A 20720-nucleotide genomic window follows, 5' to 3' on the forward strand; every position below is an offset into this window, starting at 1 on the left:
GATTGAGTTGAGAACAAATTAATCTTTTACTTTTTCTTCTACTCTTTTGCTTTTCCCTTTTTTGACTTTTTTGACTTTTTTTTTTTTGAATTTATTAAAAGTTAATCTTTTGTCAAGTCTATAAAAAATGGATTACTTTCTGCTTCTAATTTCGGCTTGTCTAGAAAAAATTCAAGAGTTTTCTGATTCGGGTCCAATTTTTTCCTCGCAGGTGAACGGTTCCTGCGCGTGGGAGAGTTACTTCTTCTAGTCGGCGAGTCGTTTCTCCTACTTGGTGAAGAACTTCTACGACTTGGTGAAAAACTTCTTTTAAAATTACTCGATGTGGAGCTCCTCTCGCTAAATGATTTTTGTTCAATACTTTCAGTTGCAACCATTTGAAAAGGGATCGGTTCGAGATTAATGACACTGGTTTGGTGGCGTTTGGTGGCTTTGGTTGGAGAGTTTTCCAACATGTCCAAAGTAGTCTTTTGCGGAGAAAACTTGTGCTTTTTGTAATATTCAAGATCTTTTTTTTCTTGATAGTATTGTTGAAGGAGTTGAGGATAAAACAATTTAACCAATGATACTGGGACCCAGAGGAAACCAGACTTACTCTCTAGACTTCCTTCGAACATCAGCCTCCTATTCTCTATTGAATTTGGAAAACGTCGACTTACATCTGAAACATTATAGATAAATTGAACTTCATTTTCTCGATCTTTTACAATCGACAAGTTAAGATTCTTAATTAATTTGAAAATAATGTGTTTGACCAGACAATTGTATGACTCAGGTACATACAACCCAGTATCTTGCAAAGTTTCACCAGCAGTCAAAGAGCCATTGTCATTCGCAAATGGACTGGTAAACTCTCCCGAACTCAACATGTTGGGCGCAAATAGGGGTAATTGAGTGTCGACAAAGGGAAACAAATAAAGCAAAGTATAGTATTCATTCAAATTGATTGTATCCTTAAGTGTTAGGTTTCTGCCAAAAATATGACTATTTGACCCATTAAGGATTGATGCAAAACGAGTCGAAAACTCATGCAAGTTTTTCATTCTTGAAGCTTCCGAAAGCCGCGAATCCCATAAAGGGCCCACCTCCTCTGTGACTTCAACAAAGCATGCAATGAACTCCGTAGCAAAATCTGGAGGGGGCACTTTAGTCGAGTACTTCCTCGGCGTGTTTCGCAGTACCAAGTGTTTGGTAGTTTTAGCTTGCACTGATTGTTGATTATAGAACAAACCATATTTCGTACCACACAATGCCAAATACTTTGCGTTTGTAATGCCAATTCTTTGCACACCGGACGAGTAGTCGCCACCTCTTAATGAAGCGAGGAATACTAATCTTGATCTCGAAAACCCGGTTACAGCTTCTACTTTGTCCATCTCTATTGGGGTAACGTAGTACCTAGTTTTTAATGTTGCTTGCTTCTTCAATGGTGACAGACCTATATCTTCTAGAAACCTGCTGTAGTTCCTCAACATCTTAGTAGCTCCGAAAACCAACGTATCAACATCATTGGACATGACAAAATCAACTACACCTAATCTCTGGAAATGGGCACATTGTGCTTCTCCTTCACCCGGAGCCTGACAGTATAGGATACTATTTAGTCGAAGTAATTCCTTGATCTCTTCGACTATGGGTATTTCCTCAGAAAAGTTCCTTTCATTGTTAGCAACCTTTACGGTGAATTCACGAAATTGATCTTCATATAGCAACGTACCATTTCCTGACTTCGATTTGTCTGGCTTGCAGCAACCATCAAACACCACAATAACTGAAACATTTAAGCTAATCAAAGCTAAGATTTTGGACATGAAATTTTGTACAACAATATGTGCTTTTTCTTCCAAAGGTATTGCACTATGGTCCAGTTGGAAAATAAACATGTAAGCATCAATGGCAACTCTTGGAGTTCTTCCATGTTCCAGTATGAATTGGTCGACAAATACTTCCAATGGAACCCGTGGCGACGATGCCGTTTTAAGAATATCCCAAAGCTCTGCTACCCCCATATCTCTTGCGTTGTAAATGTGTGAGGGGAAAGAAAGAAAGGGAAAATCAAGAAAGACAAAATAGAACAGAACAGAACAGATAAGAATCAAAAAAAAAGAAGAAGAAGAAGAAGAAAGAGGGAAACAAATTGAAAAGATTAAACTTTTGAAATGTATAATCTTTGGTTAAGTGCTAAAAAAATAATGTCCAATTGATGCCACATCAATTCTAGAATGAAGTGTTTAAAGTGCTTGAACTATCTGAACTATCCAAACCGTCCAAACCGTTTGAGATTCTTGTGTTGATAAAGGCAAATACAACTTGAAAATTACTATGGGAGTTCTGTACTATCTTTAATGATTCGATTTCATAGAAGTTTATGCATTATTAATGTGAATGCAGGCCCGATTAAGTTTCATGTAAACACAAGTAACTTTAGTAGAAAAAAAATGTATCAATTCTTCTATTAACTGAATGCTATTATTCAAATCAATCTCATAAAAATTGTAGTGTAAACTGTACTGAAGAAAATTCAGAGGTACAGTTTTGAATGCAATGACTCGTGTCAAAATTGTGTCTTTTGTTTTGTTTTGTTTTGTTTTGTTTTGCTTTGCTTTGTTCTGTTTCGTTTCGTTTCGTTTCGTTTCGTTCTGTTTGTTTTAATTTCTCTGGAGGATTTTCAAAAATGATGATGTTAGATCTTTTACTTCAATCGGTTGTTTTCACTGTGATTGTAATTGTAACTATAACTGTCATCTTATATAAATGATGGAGTTTTGATCTGCAAACGGGTTTTGTGTTGAGCTTTTAATTTCTCGCCCGGCTAAGTTTCAATGCTCCATCTAATATTTGCGTGAACAACACACGCTAAGTAGGGTGCGGGTCCTTAGATCCATCTTTCGCATATATACATTGGCTAAAAATCTATATATAGAGAGTATAATTCAAGAAAAGCAAATAAATCCTTTGCATTCCAACATATTAGAAGTTTATAAATATATTTGTTTGTTTGTTTGTTTGTTTGTTTGTTTGTTTTTTAAAATTTGTTCTTTTCTTGCTGTTGGAATTGCTGCAAAACCCAATTATACATAGATAACCAAAGTACTTATAATTCATGGTTTCGAATTTTTCGATTGCGAATTTTCACACACACACACACACACACACACTCGCTTTCTCACTCTATCTCACACTTCATTTTTTCTTTGCTTCTTTTGTCTCTTTTTGTCCCTCTCTTTTACTCATCTACATCAACTTTGCTAATCAAGAATTTAGATTTAAAACACATTTCTTTCTCTAAACAAGGTTTATTTTTGTTTATTATGGAAGAAGAGTTTACCGGCAATTTAGGGTATAATGGACTTGAACTGTCATTCAATTATTTCACTTTCCCACCCGATGTTTCAACAATTGCAAACTCAGAACTCGTGGTGATCTTTAAATCATTGGCTAAAAAAGATTCAAAGACAAAGGAGAAGGCTTTGAACGAACTATTAGTCTATATTGGAGAACATGACAATCAGAATTATTTTGACGACCTGGCAATTATTTGCTGGGTAAAACAGTATCCCAAAATAGCCATCGACAATGAAAAATCTGTGCGATTACTTGCACATCAGGTACAAGGTGCTTTTTTAAAAGGATTGGGCAAGGCTTACTCGCGATTCTTAAAAAGCACGATGCCAATTTGGCTTATGGGGATATACGACCAGGACAAAAGCGTACTGTCAGGTGCTTATAAACTGCTTTTGGACAGTTTTCTGGGAGACGCATCAAAGGTTGAGAAAACATGGCAAGTATTCCAAGAACCATTGGTTAATCTCATCGGTTCAGTCGTTACCGTTGAAAGCCCCGAGACTTTAGCAGATGCAAGGTATACAAGCGAATCAGATATGCAGATCAAATACGATCGAGTACTATCTGCTTCGATTTTGTTGCTTTTAAAAGTTTTGTCTGGAAAACCATCATCAGTAGATGCCATATTACAGCTGGACACGATGTGGAAGAAGCTTAGTAGTAGTGCAAGTGGCGAATCAATGAATCTATCGTTATTCCGAACTATTTTGACCTTGATTGCCAAACTTTTTACAATTCTGAGTGACAAAACAAGCTCGGATATAGATTCAGTAGCCGTTGATTCCATTGCAGATCTCAACTCGGTGTACAAAAAGGTGTGCAAGGCGATTTTGAAAGTGAAATTTGGCGCTGATGTTCAGTCGATTGTGTACTCTACCGTCATTATATCATTTTGGCATGCTCTTTTCATTCTCACTCGTTATGGTTTCGAACACAAGACAAAGAAAAACCTTTGGGAGATTGGAAGTAAAGCATCATCTAGACTACAGGACTATATTGAACTCGGTCCATGTGATCTGGACCCAAGTTACTATACGCTAATTATAAGACTATTTACCGACATGAAGAAATATGAAATTAAAATCATCGAGGACCTTGGCACAACTTGTGTCAAGAGTTTACTCCATCCATATAACAGACTTCGTGACACATTCAAACCAGTTTGTCTTGATGCAGCTTTGCAGCTTATCGAGGTATTTGGCATTTCAAACACTTCCTTGGTCAAAGAGATTGCCAACAATGCAGTATTAGGTCTTTCCAATGCCAAAAGAGAAAACACGAGAATCGAGTTTACATCTATTTTCAAAAATCATGGTGATTTACTAACTGAAGCAATCAAATCAATTGCAGGTGATGTCACGCACCAAATTTTACATTTGAATTTAAATTCGAATACAAATGGAAACGAAAATGCAAACGGAAGTGAGATGGCTGTACCACCGTTGGAAACACCAACTTCCTTGATCATTGCATTACTTACAGTTTGTAATATTCTTAATTTAAACCAAGTAAGCAATGAACTCGTTGACGCGGTGGTTGCAAATAACAAGATCCAACAATCCAAAGTATCAACCATTGTTACAGCATATGTTGAAACAAATGAAAATGTTACTCCTGCAGTTGAGCAATATATCAGTAAAATTTCTGAAATCATTGGCCAAGATGCATCTGAGAACAGCATTTATTTGCTCAAGGCGACACAGCAATCTCAAAATTTAAATAATGAAAGCCAGATGACTGACTTAATTAACGAATCGTTTAATCAACTCACACTTTGTCAACCACAGTTGAGAAACAATTTCATTAGAATCATGAATGTCGACATGGATAAAGACCTGTACCCTAGAATCTATGAATATGTCAAGGAAAATACGGCGGAAAGAATTGACAACAAATATGTCGACAGAATATTTGAATTGGGAGATGAGGAAATTTTGCAGAACTTGATTAAAGATTTAAACGAATCATCGATGAGTTTATTTTTGACCAGTGCTTCGAAGCAAGAATACCTTGATCGTATTATTAATTTGAAAATAAACAATGTTTTACACCTGGCATGGACAAACTTGCTGAAGCCATTTTTACAATCCTTGTCCAAATATGGTGATGTCTATTTTGAGTCCTTGCTCAATTTTATACGTGATAATTCATTGCAAACAAACTGGAAGAAACTTGTGGATTTGGTTGAGACAAGTCCATTTCTATATGATAGGTTTGAACAAGAACTTAGAAAGCTGATAAACAAGTTGTCTGTAAATGAAGTATCAATATCAAATGCTTTGGGACTGGCTATTTACATCAGTAAACACGGAAGTGCATCACTTGAGAAGGAACTTGTTTCTTTAGCGCGGTTTGTTGTAATATTATATCAACAAAGAGAAAATACACAAGAACAAGACCTGGTAGGAGAAAACTCTAGAAAATGGAGGAAATTGAGTTTGATTGCCAGTGAATACATCTCGGACTATTTATTCACACAAAGTTTGGACTTTAAAGATGAAAATGCTTTATTTGAAACCCTTAAATTAAGACCAGATTTCCAAATTTCACTTTGCGAGTTAGCTGAAAAATTTGTAACAATAGAAGAGGGCATGGCGAACGATTTGGATTTGTTTGAATTCTACTACGCAAGAAGTTTGGCAAAAGCAATTGAAAATGCTTGCGAAAACGCAAATTTGACAGCTTTCGAGTCCTTAAACATCAACTACCAAAAACTCGTAAAACAGCCTTTCAAATTCGTTGCCCTCGTTACCGGAACTCGTCGGTTTTTGTCATCGCTGTCTTTTGATAGAGTACGAAACTATGTGTTTTCAGAAATCTTATCAGTTCGAGCCGAAGAGGATATTTTGCAAAATGGTTTAAAGTGGATGTCGTTACTTTTACCTCTTCAGGATTATGGATATAAGGGCGACTTGTATGCTGGAGTAAAACTAAACATGGTATTGGGAAAATTACAATCATGGCTTGATTCTTCGATAAGCTATGATGAGGACTTTATTGATATGAGAATTCAAATGATGAGGTTTTTGAGCCAGTTGCCTAGTATTCAGCAAACATTGCCTGATGCATATGATGAAATAACTATGAGGTTGATCGAGGAGAATTTTGAAATGGCAAACGATAGGATCGATCTCAAATATTACACCTTGAAATCGTATTTAGCATTGACAAGGACAAATGTGAGTTTGGATGTCCCAAACGAGACATTAATGTCTTTATTGCTCACAAGCTCTGAGCTGAAAAAGACTCAAGTTCAAAATTTGGTAGAAGGAGTTCTAGAAAGGGTGATTCTTAGTGTTAAATTTGGAACAAAGAAATTACTTGAGCATAAGGACTCACTTTTCAAGTTACTTTTGAATTCTCAATCGACAATAATTATCAGATTAGCAGCTTTTTACCTTTCGATCGTGTTGGAGAGTGAAAAAGACGATTTTGTGATTGAATATCAATTATCGGAGAATGGTGATAAGGATAAAGAGTCTGATGACAACAGCATTAAAAAATTGAAGCCAACACTTCCAGCCCCATTGATGCAAGTAGCAAACAAGTTTAGCGTTGAGAGTGAACTTGAGAGTTTGCGTTTCCTTCTTAGCTGGCTTTTGATTTCCAATTACCTCAATAATGTTACTATATCGATTCGAAATGCGTACTTGAATGAGTTGCTTTCGAGTAAAAATTTTCAAACAATTTTGTTTTACATTTTTGATCATATAGAAATGAGCACTCAATTTTTGGATTCACTCACCAAAGACTCAATAACAACAAATGATGTTGTCGGTATTCACAAAACTGAACCAATAGATACCGAGTTGAAGTTGCTTGCTTTGCAGGTTTATTTCCGATTGCTAAAACATTCAGGTTTTCAAGTACAGCTATGGTTCCAGGAGATCAGAGATAAACAATTGCAAGCTAAAGTACAGAAGGTTACTACAAAGCATTTGTCGCCATTTTTGATCAACGAAATTTTGGAAAAAGTTGCTGCTGAGAAGGATCTGATACAAAGCAAGCAGGACAATTTAACAATCAAGGTTAATCTCGTTGCTAGTGAGGTAAAGACAATGTATATTGTAGATGATCAAAGATTGGAGATGGTGATTAAAATACCCAAGCTGTATCCACTTGAAAATGTATCCATTGATGGCCCATCAAGGGTTGGCGTGAAAGAAAATAGGTGGAAGGCATGGTTGCTTGCCTCACAGAAAATTATCTCGATTCAAAATGGATCCGTTGTGGATGCCATTGAATTGTTTTGCAAAAATATCAACTTGCACTTTTCTGGATTTGAAGATTGTGCAATTTGCTACTCCATTCTTCATCAAGATATGTCTTTACCATCAAAGACATGCCAAACTTGTAATAACAAGTTTCACGCTGCATGTTTGTACAAGTGGTTCAAGAGTTCAGGTAATTCTACATGCCCACTTTGTCGTTCGGGATTCAACTTCAAATCTAGAAACTAACAAAGGCTAGTAAGACTACCAAAAGAATTAAAAAAAAAAAAAAGAAAATAATCAATTAACTAAATAAATAAAAAAATAATAGATTATTATCAACAATCAACGCTTTGTAAAAGGAGAATCGCGAAATCTATTGGAATTGGCCCATGGTGCGGCAGTCATTGGTATGTTGCTCTTGCTTTTTGTTGGCATTTTCATTGCCTTTATCACCCCTGCGGATCTTGTTGGATCGAATAATTTTTCCCTCTCTTCTCTTTCTCTATCCTCTTCCTTTTCCTCTTCACCGTCCTCCCTATCTCTTTGTATAACCGGCAAAGCTAATTTTGTTTGTGCATGCTTCCATGGGTATAAATATTCACCAAACCAGAAATGCTGAATGACTGGGAATTTTCCAAACACTTCAACCATATACATTTTCATTAGTCCTTGACGTACTTTTACCCACAGCAAGACATTTGTGTGTATATCACTAATTATTGGACTATGCTCATGAAAAGGTCCACTTTTGAGTTTGAAGATAAATGCAACTGCATTAACGTAAAGATTGCTCAACCTATGACCCAAGATTGTTTGTTTGCTTAATGCAGTACGCACTGAGGGGGCAAATTTGTCTTCGCAAAATTGTGATGCTCCAAGTATATAAATCAAATGGAAGTGATCATCTAAGCCCCAAACTCCATGCGAGCCTGCAGGTTCCAAATTGTAAACAAGAATTAATCGACGAGCCAAGTCGTAATATTTGGAAAAAATTGTCAAGAGCTCTAAACCTGTTGGAGCAATAAATTTGAAATGCATAAGTCCACCAAGAAATGCGACAAATGACAATTCGTGACCAGTACCGTAATCTAGCCGCATCTTGGATCCAAATGAGTTTGCTAGGTAATATGTGGCTTCGCCTATAAGTTTTGAATGGTTTTCCCCATTAGCATCATTATTGTTGTCGTTAAACTTTAGAAATTCTGAGGTCAAAGTTGGCAATTCAGCTTCAACTTTATCATGCCAACTTCTGTAAGCAATATTACCAAACCTGGTGGGTCCTTCAAACCGTGGAGTTTCATCAATAATGTCGTTTAGTCGCTTTAATATGCTTAATATCTGCTCAACATGAGGCGTGAAGTTTTCAATTGGTTCAACTACGGGGATAAACAGGGCAGCTGATGAGATTGTATTGCCATTGATTCGAGTAACAATATTTGGGTCTAATACACCTGGTGGTATCTTGATCCCTTGAACTGCAAGTACTATATCCTTGAGTATTTGTTGGAGTCTGTGAAAGGCGATGGACTGTTCAAAGTTTTTCAAATCTGTTGCATCGTAAATTTTCTTTGAGGGGTTTTGAGTTGGCTTTTTTCCATCCATTATGTAAAAAATGGCTATTTTATTGTAAAAGGTGATAATACCAGTGGTTGTGGTTGTTTTAGATGCCTATATTTTGGTAGATGTCGCATAGCACTGTCACAAGTAACAAGTGTACGACTGCTGAGCATCGGTTTGAGCTGGTAGCTCACCGATACCAGCGGTTTGAGTTCGTGACTTGATAGGCTATATTCCAACTAAGTGTAATTGTCAATGATCGCACCTATAAAGGTCTCAATGCTCATAAGTTAAGAGAGTAAATTGTCTCATACAAAGTCACTAGTAAGGAGAATCGTGAGAGTATACACTCTGCACGTTCACCTAGTGATTTGTGTTCAATGTAGTTGACCGTATAAAATCTATATTTTACCGATATTTCTATATAATAGTGATAAGTTAATTTTACCACTTCTCGTTCCTATTTATATAAACTCATCTCGTTTGAAGTTTCAAGTTTCCCATGTCGTGCAATATTCTCCAAATATTCACTTAGCGGAAACGAGGGCACAGAGCGTCCAGTGTGTGTCGCACTGTGACAGTAGATAAAGAAAAAGTAATGTATTTGAAACTGTGTGTGTGCGTGTGTGTGGAAGAATGGAAGAGTGGAAGAGTAGAAGAGTAGAAGAGTGGGGAAGTAAAAATAGTGGGTTTGAAATCAACAAAATACGCCGCACCTCCCGGTGTAAAATGCCTGACTGTTCTCAAATACAGAATTCCACGACTCGCAATTTTACATTTTGGTTGCGAATTTTTGCAACCACGATTGAAAACAATGCTAATTACAAATACTGAACGTAAAAAGCTTTTTCAAAAAATAATGGCAAAATTAAAACAAGAAAAAAAAAAAAAAAGTAAAAAGATTATTCACTATCATTTATGGATAATCATCTTTCTATCTAGCAAACAATATACAGCCTGTGGTTCTTAGTGACCATGTATTAGCACAATTTTTTAACCTTTTTGCAATACATACAAGAAAAGAACCAATTTTTTTTTTAATTTGTTTTATGTCAAATATTTATCAATCTTTCATCCATATTCCCATCGTCCTTTTTCTTATTAACCCTGCAAAGTTTGGATCTAGTCCGTTCCATCTGTCTAAAACTTTATAATTTTACTTAGGTGCATTGGTTTTATAAACATCCAATACTTTCATAAAATCTCCGCACAACTTCTGAAGTTTTTACCTTGTGTTCGCTGAATCCAGTCACTTTGAGATTATCCTTATCCACAGCTCGCGACAATGCAACATATGCTTGCCCATTCTCAAAACTTCTGTTCAAATCAATCTTGACACGAGGTAAGGTTTGTCCTTGAGACTTGTGAATGGACATCGCCCATGCTAAGATCAAAGGTAATTGTATCCTAATTGGCAACAGCTCATTTGCATTTTTTTTGGACTCGTCCAACTTAAACTCGTGTTTGGGAACAATCTTTGCCTCGTACCTACCATTGAAATTGAAATTGACAACGGGAAGAAGACGGTCTTTAGAATCCTGTGCTGCATATTGTACTAATGCCTCAAATTTTGAGCGTCGGCTTGCAGGCACATTCTCGACAACTCGTTTATGCTTCTCGCTCCACTCTTCTGTTGATCCTACTCTATGCCTCAATAACCTGAGCTCGCTCATTAATTGCTCGTCATTAACGTCAATTTCGTCATAAGTGGTTAAGATCTTAACGTACAAATTGGGAGTAACGAAAAACAATACTGTACCCAAAGACCCATTAACCAATTCTTCATCCACATTTTTTATGTTCATCACTTGTGCACCTTCTTTCAAGGTTATCACCTTTTCACACATGAGCTGGTCGAGTAATGCTCGACTAGCTTCGTTGGAGGCATTGTTATCGGTTGCAACAAATGTTATTGCGTCTGACGGTAGATTTTTCAAACGCCATTCATTTGCTCTACAAACCTCTTCCCTCAAGGGGAATAGTTCTGTTGCTTCGATCCCATCGTCATACACTAAATCTCTTTTTAATGCTTGAAATTTGGTCACGATATCTTGTGTCAAGTTTCCCAACCTCAAGGCATTCAACATGTCAATCAATTCGGTATCGCCTTGTTGTCTAAACACTGTTTTTAATACAATGGTGCGCTCAATAACTTTCGACCATGCTTTTGACTGGAAACAGAATTTTGCTGGGTTTTGTCGGTTTCCAACAGGAGGCAATTGGAAAAAATCACCAGTACAAACAATCTGAATACCGCCAAATGGTCGGGGACTCTGTCTTACCTTTCTCGCAATCTCCTCTAATTTATCAAACAAATCTCCATTAACCATTGAAATCTCATCAATAATGAGGACTTTAAGCAGTTGCCATTTTCTGAATTTTTGCTGATTTTTTCGGATCCTAGTCACTAATATATCAACGGGATCTTTCCCCAATCCAATTTCAAGGAACCTAAAAATAGTTTGGCCCTGTATATTACAAGCAGCCAAGCCTGTTGGTGCTGTAACTCCAACATTTTCCCTATATTTGGCTCTCAACTCCTGCACCAATTGCCGAAGTACCACAGACTTACCAGTACCAGCACTTCCCGTATAAAACACATTTTGTCTGCGTTTTACAACGGATTCAATCACTTCCAATTGCTCTTCACTCAAAATCGTGTCTCTAGTGTTTCGAGACAATAAATTTGTTACAGTACGCGATTTATATTTGGGCAATTTTCTTGCTTGGCCTCCAACGTCGATGCTTTCTAGTAAATCTGTACTAGATCTCTTTAAAGACGGTACTTCCCTTTTGTTGAGTAAGAATTCGTTTTCATTCAATATCGAGTTATTATTAGAAAAATTGTTGTTGTTGTTGTTGTTGTTGTTGCTTGTATTGTTGCTTTTGCTGCTGTTTTTCTTTTGTGAATTGGTTATTTTCTTCACTGCCATGGTTAAATTAGAATTTCGGAAGTTTGACACCTCCATGCTTGTGTCCATCGATGAATTGAACGTGTCGTCGGCCTCTTCCTCAAATCCAGCATCGTCATCTGTATTAGAACTCAATACTGATCCTTGTCGTTGCAACTTGCTATTGACAATGTTTGCATCTCTTCCTATAGGTATTTCAAAGCTGCGAAGCCTAGCTGGATTCCCGAAAAAGCTTTCAATGCCTGGTTGTCGTCTATCCCCCTTGACCATTGAATATATATGAGACTGGACTAGATCTGAACAAACAGTTTACCACCACAAATGAAAAAAAAAAAGAAAAAAAATGGAATGAAATAAAAAGTAAAGAAAAGGATAAATACTAACCAACAAAAAAAAAAGGTATACGAAAACTCTATATTCCGGGTGTATTTGGTTGCAACATTTTACTAATCAAAATTTGAAGCGTTGTCTTACGAGAATGATAGAAGAAAGAAATTAAAAGGGTAAAAAAATAAAAAAAATTAATTATAAAGTAAAAAAAAAAAAAAAGAATAAAGAAGAAGAAGAAGAAGAAGAAAAAAAAAAAGACACGCGTATGTCTGTACATAAAGTAATCTAGCACTATTTATCTTTCATTCTACTTTTTACTTTTTTGCTTCCTTACATATAAAAACAAATACAAGAAATAGATGTTTTAGATATTTCACCATTCTTGCAATCTATAATGGTTGCCACTTTATAGAATCTGATAACTTTACCATCTCTCACTTTTTATTTTTTCTTTTAGTTTTGGCACTTTGCCATCATTTGATGACTCTTGATGAGATCTTAGAAAAAACTATATATATAGACGTGTTTCATGAGATCTGGGTCATCGATGAGCCGCATATTGTGTCGCAGAATTTAAGTAAACACAAACATGCACACGTTACACGATGTATTATTAACATCGCTACCACTCATCAAGTTTTCGTTAGCATGGCTCCCATCTCTTTTGAAAAGATAAGGATGATGCTTACAAGTGTGAAATGTACTGCACTTCTCGACTTTATGGTAGATTCTGGAGTTAAGGAGTTGTAATAATGTATATATGTATATACATATATACATACATATATATATATATATATATATTAATATGCATCCTAGACATATATGGTCTTTAAATGCTAGTAGTTTTATTGCAGACTCAAGATATGCTAATACATCCACGATTTTTACCAAAAGAAAAAAAAGGTATCCTATAGTGTAGTCCAAAATTACTTCCTACATCATGTGCAATGATCTTCTTTGTCTACTGTCGTTAAATCTACATCAAATTCTATTCTCTCTATTTGTTTATATTTTTTTGTGACCTCTAGTAGAAAATTAGATTTTCATCGTTGACAATGAGTCGTGCAATCCTAAAGTCATGAATTAAATATATATCTTGTGTTTTTAAAAGCAGTTAGATCGAAAAACATTCTAAATTAGTTTCAGTGTAATTCGGCTGTTATTGTTTGTAAATTTTCATTATTTTATCTCTTTGCGTACTGTTCGTCTCAATGTCAGTCTCACTCAATCATCATCACTCTCCAAACTGTCCTTCACAGTCTTTTTGGAGTTGCTATTGTTATTGCGTTTTTCATTTCTCGTTTTATTCATCCTTTTCCTTTGTTCATCAAATCTCCTATCTGCAACAAAATAGTCAGCGTGGCGTAAAAACAGTTCATTAATCGAACTCAAGGTTGGTACTCCAGAGTCCTTATTTAGTAACCAGTTCTTATAGGCTTCCGCATAGATACTTCTACAAATATATTGGAATTCATAGGTCTGATTGCATGAGAAAATGAAAAGACCGTGCTCATACTTCAGGTCCAACTGATTGATAAAATCTTGCATTTCGTCATTATTTGATAATTTTAATTCAGATATATTCTGCATAGTTTTGCAAGGATGTATTGCACTCGTGGTTGTTGCATTGTTTGTAATGAATGTGTGGTAAGATAGAATCCTACTCGTGAGCTTCTTTCCTAGATTTGGATCCCGCGCAGTACGAACTGTATTCCATAATTCTCCAAGTGGCGCGGAACTGAAGGTTCCTATATTCTTATCCAAAACTATTTGAAACTCGAAATAAAGGTATTTTAGAAAAAGTTCAAAAGTTTCATCATCCCATTTTTGGTATGGAAACATGGCTATTTTTTTCATTGGCTCCATACTTTCGTGCTTAACAAGCAGAGTCATTATTCCACAAAACCTATATTCCAAACTTTCGAGTTCTTCCTTCCATATAAGGATGCTCTCATTGTCGCTCAAATGGTATGTTGGTAATTCAACAAATCTTTCAATAATGGGAGTGAACCTGATTCTAATGTGTCCCCTTACTGTTCGCTCTCGCTCAGATCTTAATCTCATTTCTTCCGACTCTTTGATCATTTTAGGTAATTTTTTTTGTTCAAAAAAGATGGGGGAAAAACATTAAATATTTGGAAAGGAATGCACTTGTATTCTTATCGTATATGCTTTTTTCTTTCGTACAAGAAGAAACCTTCTTGGTGCTGGTGCTTTTTTTCTGTGGAATAAGGATAACCTGGACAAACTTAAATACGTTATATCTCACTATCTAATGTATATATTTGAAACTGGTGAGTGATTGATAATTCTCTTCCCATCAAAATATGTATCCTATTTCCAGAACAGTTGGTAGCAGTAATTCCATTACCAACTCAATCTAAGGGGCCCTGTATATAGCTGCCAATGTTTACATTTACACAAACACCTGGATCAAGTTGCGTAGAATTTTAATCTGCTTCAATTTTTTTTCGAGTTTTATTTTTTATTTATTTATTTATTTATTTAATTAATTTTTTTTTTTTTTGAAAATAAAAAAACCAAAATATCACAAGCTTAAAGTATTTGAAACGTAATAACATTTATTTAGTAGATCCAAAGCTCATAACAAGTTGTACAGATACGTAGATCTGTTTATACAGAGATATCACCAACTTTCATTACCACATCGATCCACTAATAATCATAGTGATACTTTTTATTATTTTTTTTGTTTCTTTAATTTTTTTGCAATTCCTATATCAGACTGAATTTTTGTAATTGACAACCATATTGTTTAACTAAAGTAACAACAACTGCAACAACAACAACATCATCATCATCATCAACTACTACTGCTACAATAACGACAAAGGGACATTTGGTTCATTTTCTCACCACTTTAAACACAATTGTACATATGCACTTACACTGAATGATTGTATCAGTTGGACTAGATCTTTAACCTGAATATTCAAATCAAGGAAACCGTTGTTTATATTTGTTAGTATAGATCATCCCTTATCATACACAAATAGACTGATACTAAAAAGTACAATAAAATACAATCAACTCATTAAGCAACCAATAACATCAATACTAAAAATATTATATTATAAAGGCGAGAACACATTACATACTAGCATATCCAGTGGCAAGTGCAGTAACCAATTGAAGAGACTTTGGTGATGGTCAAATCAGCTTTACAAACGACACAGATAAGTTATATGCCCAGTGAACCTTCTCCAGGAGTATCCAATGTTGCTATAACGGACTATAGAGATAAAAGACCTGATGACAAAGTTGTGAATTACCTTTTTGAAAAATTATTATCGGTGAGAAACTTTTCAGCGCATGCTATTGACTCTTTGCGAAAGCAAACCATAGATAGAAAGTGGGAGTTGGTAGTTAGGGAACACGAAACCAACGCATCATTTGACATGTCGAACTTACCTAAACTATCAAGTCTATTAGAAGCTTCTTCTACGGGACACCTGCAACTGCGGCAACAATCTTACCAAATACCACGCGGGAACGAATCTCAATCAACATTTAACTCATCTTCTGAAGACGCTGTTTCTCTTCTGCATCGAGATAACTCAAATTCCGATCAGTCAAATACTTTCAAAAAACTGAATCAAATTGCCAAACTAGAGAACGATAAACACAAGGATGGAACTCCCGAATGGTATGTGTCGCGTATTATGGCGGGAAAATTGACTGTAAAAGATTTGAAAAAGCTTGAAAAACGATTAAACATTGAAAACATTACCACTGAACAAAGTGCAACCTGGATTCAAAGTTTTCTTATCGCGCAGGGGGAAAGCGCACTAGCGGTTATCTTGGCCAAAATTGGCAAGAAGACTATCAAGTCCAACGAAGAATTTGACAAGGAATATCTTTTAGTCAAATGTCTCCTGCATATCATCAATTTTGAAAGTGGAGAAGAGATGGGCAAAGTGGTACTAAATGACAAAGACGTGTTGAGAAACAAAAGCATATTGGTCAAGGCACTAATTCACGCCATAATTTCACCGAGATTGACCACCAGAATCTTAGTGACACAGGTATTGGCGACATTGTTGCATTATTGTCACAGTGAAGTCTATCACGTCATTGTTCACCAATTTCGAAGTTTACAAACCGATTCTCATTACAACAATAGTAACAACAACAACAAAAGCAGCAAGGAACACGGTCATAATCGAATTGGACTGAGATTTCAAACTTGGATAGCTACTTTTGAAGCCACGCTTTCAAAAGGTACATGGAGTAGTAAATTTAGTGCAAACTTACGCAATTATATAACAATCACCTTGGTTTTGATCAACTATATTGTGAACCTTGCAGGTTCAGTGAAGAATAGGATGTCAGTGCGTCATGAATTAAATGATGCTCATATCTTGAAAGTATTTGAAAAGATTAAGAAATTTGGAGACGAGAAGATAACAAATGAGTTAGAATGTTACGAATATTACGCCATTGAAGATAATGAACTTTTACTCGAGGAAAAAAAGAGATTGAATAGAAAAGGTCTACCTCAACTACCCACTGCAGTTAATGCTGAGGAATTGTTTGAAAATATTAGTCTGTCTGAATATGATAGTTTACTCGAAGAAGCAAGTTCAGGAAGCTATAGTAGCACCACCTTGGATTTGCCGTATGTGGAAAATATAGCAGTGCAAGTGGTGCAACAACTGCTGCATCAACAACTACCGCAACAACACCTGCAACAACAACCGCAACAACACCTGCAACAACTACCGCAACAACACCTGCAACAACTACAACTGCTGCTGCCGCTGCGTCAACCATCAGGATACGATGGCACTGAAGTTCCAGAAACTTTGGAGCCTCCAAAGAGTCTAAATAGGAGATTGGGCGATGTATTTACCAAACTTGTCGAGCTAGAAGATACCACACCACCAAACACCTCGAATTATGCAACAAAGAATATAATTGCTCTAATGGAATGCATGCTTGACCAATTAACAACTGGAACGTTGACGAAGAATGGTGAGATATCAAGTGTTACAATTCAACGATTAATTGATGGTTTGTCATCGGAAATGATTGCACGGACGGCTGTAGCAGAGTCGCGTAAGCTAGAACGAGAAGTCCAAAGATTGAAAGAGATCAATATTCATTTAAGCAAAACCTTGAAAGAAACTAAACTAAACTCAAAACAAGTTCAAGAAAAATTACAGCTGCAACTGCAACTGCAAGAACAATTGAAAGAACAAGTGAACATACCTATAGAATATACTTATCAAGCAGAGGAAATTGCTCAACAAAAGAAACAAATATCTTTGCTACAAAGACAGGTGAAAACTTTGGAAGAAGATAGGAGTAGAATATTCCGCAACAAAACCGTGAATACTTCACTTGATGATCTTAGCTCCAATAGGTTAGGTAAAGATACTTTAAATAAATCAGGCGTTGCTAACATTGAGTCACTGGCGAATGAGTTCAAAGTAGGCGAGTTGAGTGATCGGTCTGGGACAATTCAACGACCACCCACCCCACCTGGCTTATTTATGAAGAAAACTAATTCAAGAAGTTCTAAAAATTCTGCAAGTTCAAGCACTCAAGGCAGTCCTGTTCGGTCTAATCAAAGATTAAATGCTGGATCACCATTAATTCTGGAACATGCATTTTTTGCACATATTAGAAACGAAAGAAAAAATCCTCTAAATAAAGAGGGAAACTTGCCAGTTAACGCAAGTTCTTCAAAATCTACATCCAACAATGGATTATCGCAACTTGAGCTGCTATCAAATGTTGATAGCAATGAGCAACAAGCTACGGTGCAGACTAACTCCACTGATGCTTTGCGTACAACGTTGACACCTTCTTCTGCTTTGTCTTTTGTTCCCCCTGCTCCTCCGGCACCACCAATACCGGGTTTTATGAAAGTATCATCATCACCACCATCATCATCACATCCTCAACCTTTAGGCAATGCAACACCTATCGGTAATCAGGCATCTCCACCACAGCCACAGCCACCGTCACCTCCGCCTCCTCCTCCGCCTCCTCCGCCTTCATTGATTCCATTTGGTGCACCACCTCCTCCCCCTCCTCCCCCTCCTCCCCCTCCTCCACCTTCTCCTCCGCCACCTTTACCACAGCCTACTTCTAATGGTGACAAATCTAATATGACACCAACAACACCATCATCGCCAGTTTCATCAAACATTTCAACCACTGCTGTTACTCAATCTCAAAACAAAATCAACGAATTTCGACCAAAAACAAAGTTGAAACAATTACACTGGCACAAATTAAATAATATTGACAATACTTTTTGGCAAGATATTGAAGAGTCCGAACTTTCAAAAGAACTTTTGCGACAAGGTGTTTTCGAAGAAATTGAAAAACTGTTTGCTGCAAGTCTTCCTAAGCTGAAGAAACTGGGGATGCTTGACAGCAATGGTAACCCAACATCTTCTTCATCCTCTTCTCTTCTTTCTTTATCATCAACAGCAGCAACAGCAACAGGAGCAACAACTACCTCGGCTGAAATGAGGAAAGTAAGCATCTTATCTCGCGACCTTGCTCAAGAATTTGGGATCAACTTACATATGTATTCAAATGACAGTGTGGAAAAATTTGTGTCCAAAGTCTTGAGATGTTCACTGGATATAACTGAAAATATCAGTGTTATTGAATTTTTCAATAGTGATGCAATGAATGAAATTAGCGATACTTTGACGAAAAAGTTCAAGCCATACTCATTAGATTTTTTGGGAGACAAGAAAGAACCAGAAAAGGATCCTAATGAGTTAGAGAGAGCAGACAGAATATTCTTGGAATTGAGTTTCAATTTGAGACATTATTGGAGAGCAAGATCTAGAGCACTTTTGTTTACCCAAACGTATGCAAAAGATGATCAAGACTTGAAACAAAAACTAAGAAACATTGATCGTTGCTGTACAGTACTAAAAGAGTCGGAGAGCATTCGAAATGTTTTGGGGGTATTGAAAGTGCTTGGTAATTTTATGAACGAAGCTTCAAAGCAAGCACATGGGTTCAAGTTGGAAACATTGCAAAGACTAAAACTTATGAAGGATGAACTGAACTCCATGAGTTTCTTGCACCATCTCGAAAAAATTCTACGACAATCATTTCCAGATTTTTGTTCCTTTGTCGACGACCTCAGTGTATTAAATGATGTTCAAAATCTCTCTCTTGATCAGTTGGAACTTGATTGTAACGAGATGACCAAATCCGTCAAGATAATTACAGATGCCATGGAAAAGGGGAAACTTAGTCGCAAGAGTGAATTGCATCCTTCTGATCGTATTTTAACGGTTATTGCAAATCCTATGCAAAAGGCAAAAGAGAGAATTGCGTTGTTGCAGACACACTTGAAACGTACAATGGCACAAGTTGCATCGCTTATGACTTATTTTGGTGAGGATCCGAGCAATGTTGGTAGTAGAGATTCTTTTTTCGCCAAATTTGTCACGTTTGTCGATGAGTTCAAGAAAGCACACATTGAAAATGTACAAAAGGAGGAAGAGTTAAAGATTTATGAAGCTAGGAAGAAGAAAATTCAAAATAATATTGACATAAATGAGAGCAAGAAAAAAAGTAATGAAGTAAACGAAAATATTGAAAATATTGAAAATATCGAAGATAATGAAGATAAAAATTTTGTCGACTCCGTAGAGGAGTCATCTGCAGTGATTGATTCGCTTATGGCGAAATTAAGAGCCGATACAAAGAAAGGTTTCAAGGGGATAAAGGATAGAGAGACTAGGCGTGCTCGATACAAATTGATGAATGCAAATTCCGTCACACCGACATCTACAAATGATGATATAGATGCCAATACAGTTACAGTTGTAACTAAACCTGTTGTTTTATTGGCTGAAATTGATTCAAATGTTGCTGAGCCCATCGAATATAAGAGCGTTAATAATCTAAAAAGGCGAATGACATCGAGGAGAAAGAATGCCCCGGATGTTGCTGCTTTTGCACGAACGGATCTGGAACTCACGAGGGCACAAACAATGTTGTATCATCTTCGAAAAGAAAATATTCTGGCAGGAACAGAAAATATTTCCATAGACGAGGAAACGAAAAAAAAAAGTTTACAGTAAATTAAGATAGAATGATTTAGAGATTGAAAATTGATATTCAAATAATTAAATATATAAAGATAGATAGATGGGTAGATGGAGAGATGGAGAGATGGAGGTATACGTGATAAAATTAGCATATAGTAAAGCATTTAGTGGACGAGACTCAACCACCTTTTAATAACATGTTATAGCCGCATCTTGCGAATCGACAACACACTGAGATAAGAAATTAGAGAACCAAAATACAATCGTTAATTTTAACTTTTTTTTGCACTAATTTCATTTTCCTA

At 36.3% G+C, this 20720-nt stretch overlaps 5 protein-coding genes across 5 annotated transcripts; 2 read left to right on the top strand and 3 right to left on the bottom strand. All coding sequences in view use genetic code 12, as the record gives it.

Annotated features, from left to right (window-relative positions):
* Positions 1-132: 132 nt before the first annotated feature.
* Positions 133-2009, bottom strand: PVL30_000046 (uncharacterized protein; the record flags this gene model as incomplete). The annotated part of the gene is made up of 2 exons (XM_061119140.1): positions 133-155; positions 362-2009. 2 exons carry the CDS (start codon positions 2007-2009, stop codon positions 133-135), a joined length of 1671 nt encoding a protein of 556 aa, XP_060975123.1.
* Positions 2010-3311: 1302 nt separating this feature from the next.
* PVL30_000047 (uncharacterized protein) lies at positions 3312-7805 on the top strand (the record flags this gene model as incomplete). The annotated part of the gene is made up of 1 exon (XM_001527477.2): positions 3312-7805. The coding sequence occupies one exon, from the start codon at positions 3312-3314 to the stop codon at positions 7803-7805; it is 4494 nt and encodes a 1497-aa protein (XP_001527527.2).
* Positions 7806-7901: 96 nt separating this feature from the next.
* RRD1 (Serine/threonine-protein phosphatase 2A activator 1) lies at positions 7902-9161 on the bottom strand (the record flags this gene model as incomplete). The annotated part of the gene is made up of 1 exon (XM_001527478.1): positions 7902-9161. One exon carries the CDS (start codon positions 9159-9161, stop codon positions 7902-7904), a length of 1260 nt encoding a protein of 419 aa, XP_001527528.2.
* Positions 9162-13585: 4424 nt separating this feature from the next.
* Positions 13586-14446, bottom strand: PVL30_000049 (uncharacterized protein; the record flags this gene model as incomplete). Its single annotated transcript, XM_001527480.2, has 1 exon — positions 13586-14446. One exon carries the CDS (start codon positions 14444-14446, stop codon positions 13586-13588), a length of 861 nt encoding a protein of 286 aa, XP_001527530.2.
* A 1121-nt stretch (positions 14447-15567) lies between these two features.
* On the top strand, positions 15568-20448 carry PVL30_000050 (uncharacterized protein; the record flags this gene model as incomplete). The annotated part of the gene is made up of 1 exon (XM_001527482.2): positions 15568-20448. One exon carries the CDS (start codon positions 15568-15570, stop codon positions 20446-20448), a length of 4881 nt encoding a protein of 1626 aa, XP_001527532.2.
* Positions 20449-20720: the final 272 nt, after the last annotated feature.

The sequence above is a fragment of the Lodderomyces elongisporus genome, chromosome 1, assembly GCF_030384665.1.
Source record: "Lodderomyces elongisporus chromosome 1, complete sequence".
NCBI classification, from domain to species: Eukaryota; Fungi; Ascomycota; class Pichiomycetes; order Serinales; family Debaryomycetaceae; genus Lodderomyces; species Lodderomyces elongisporus.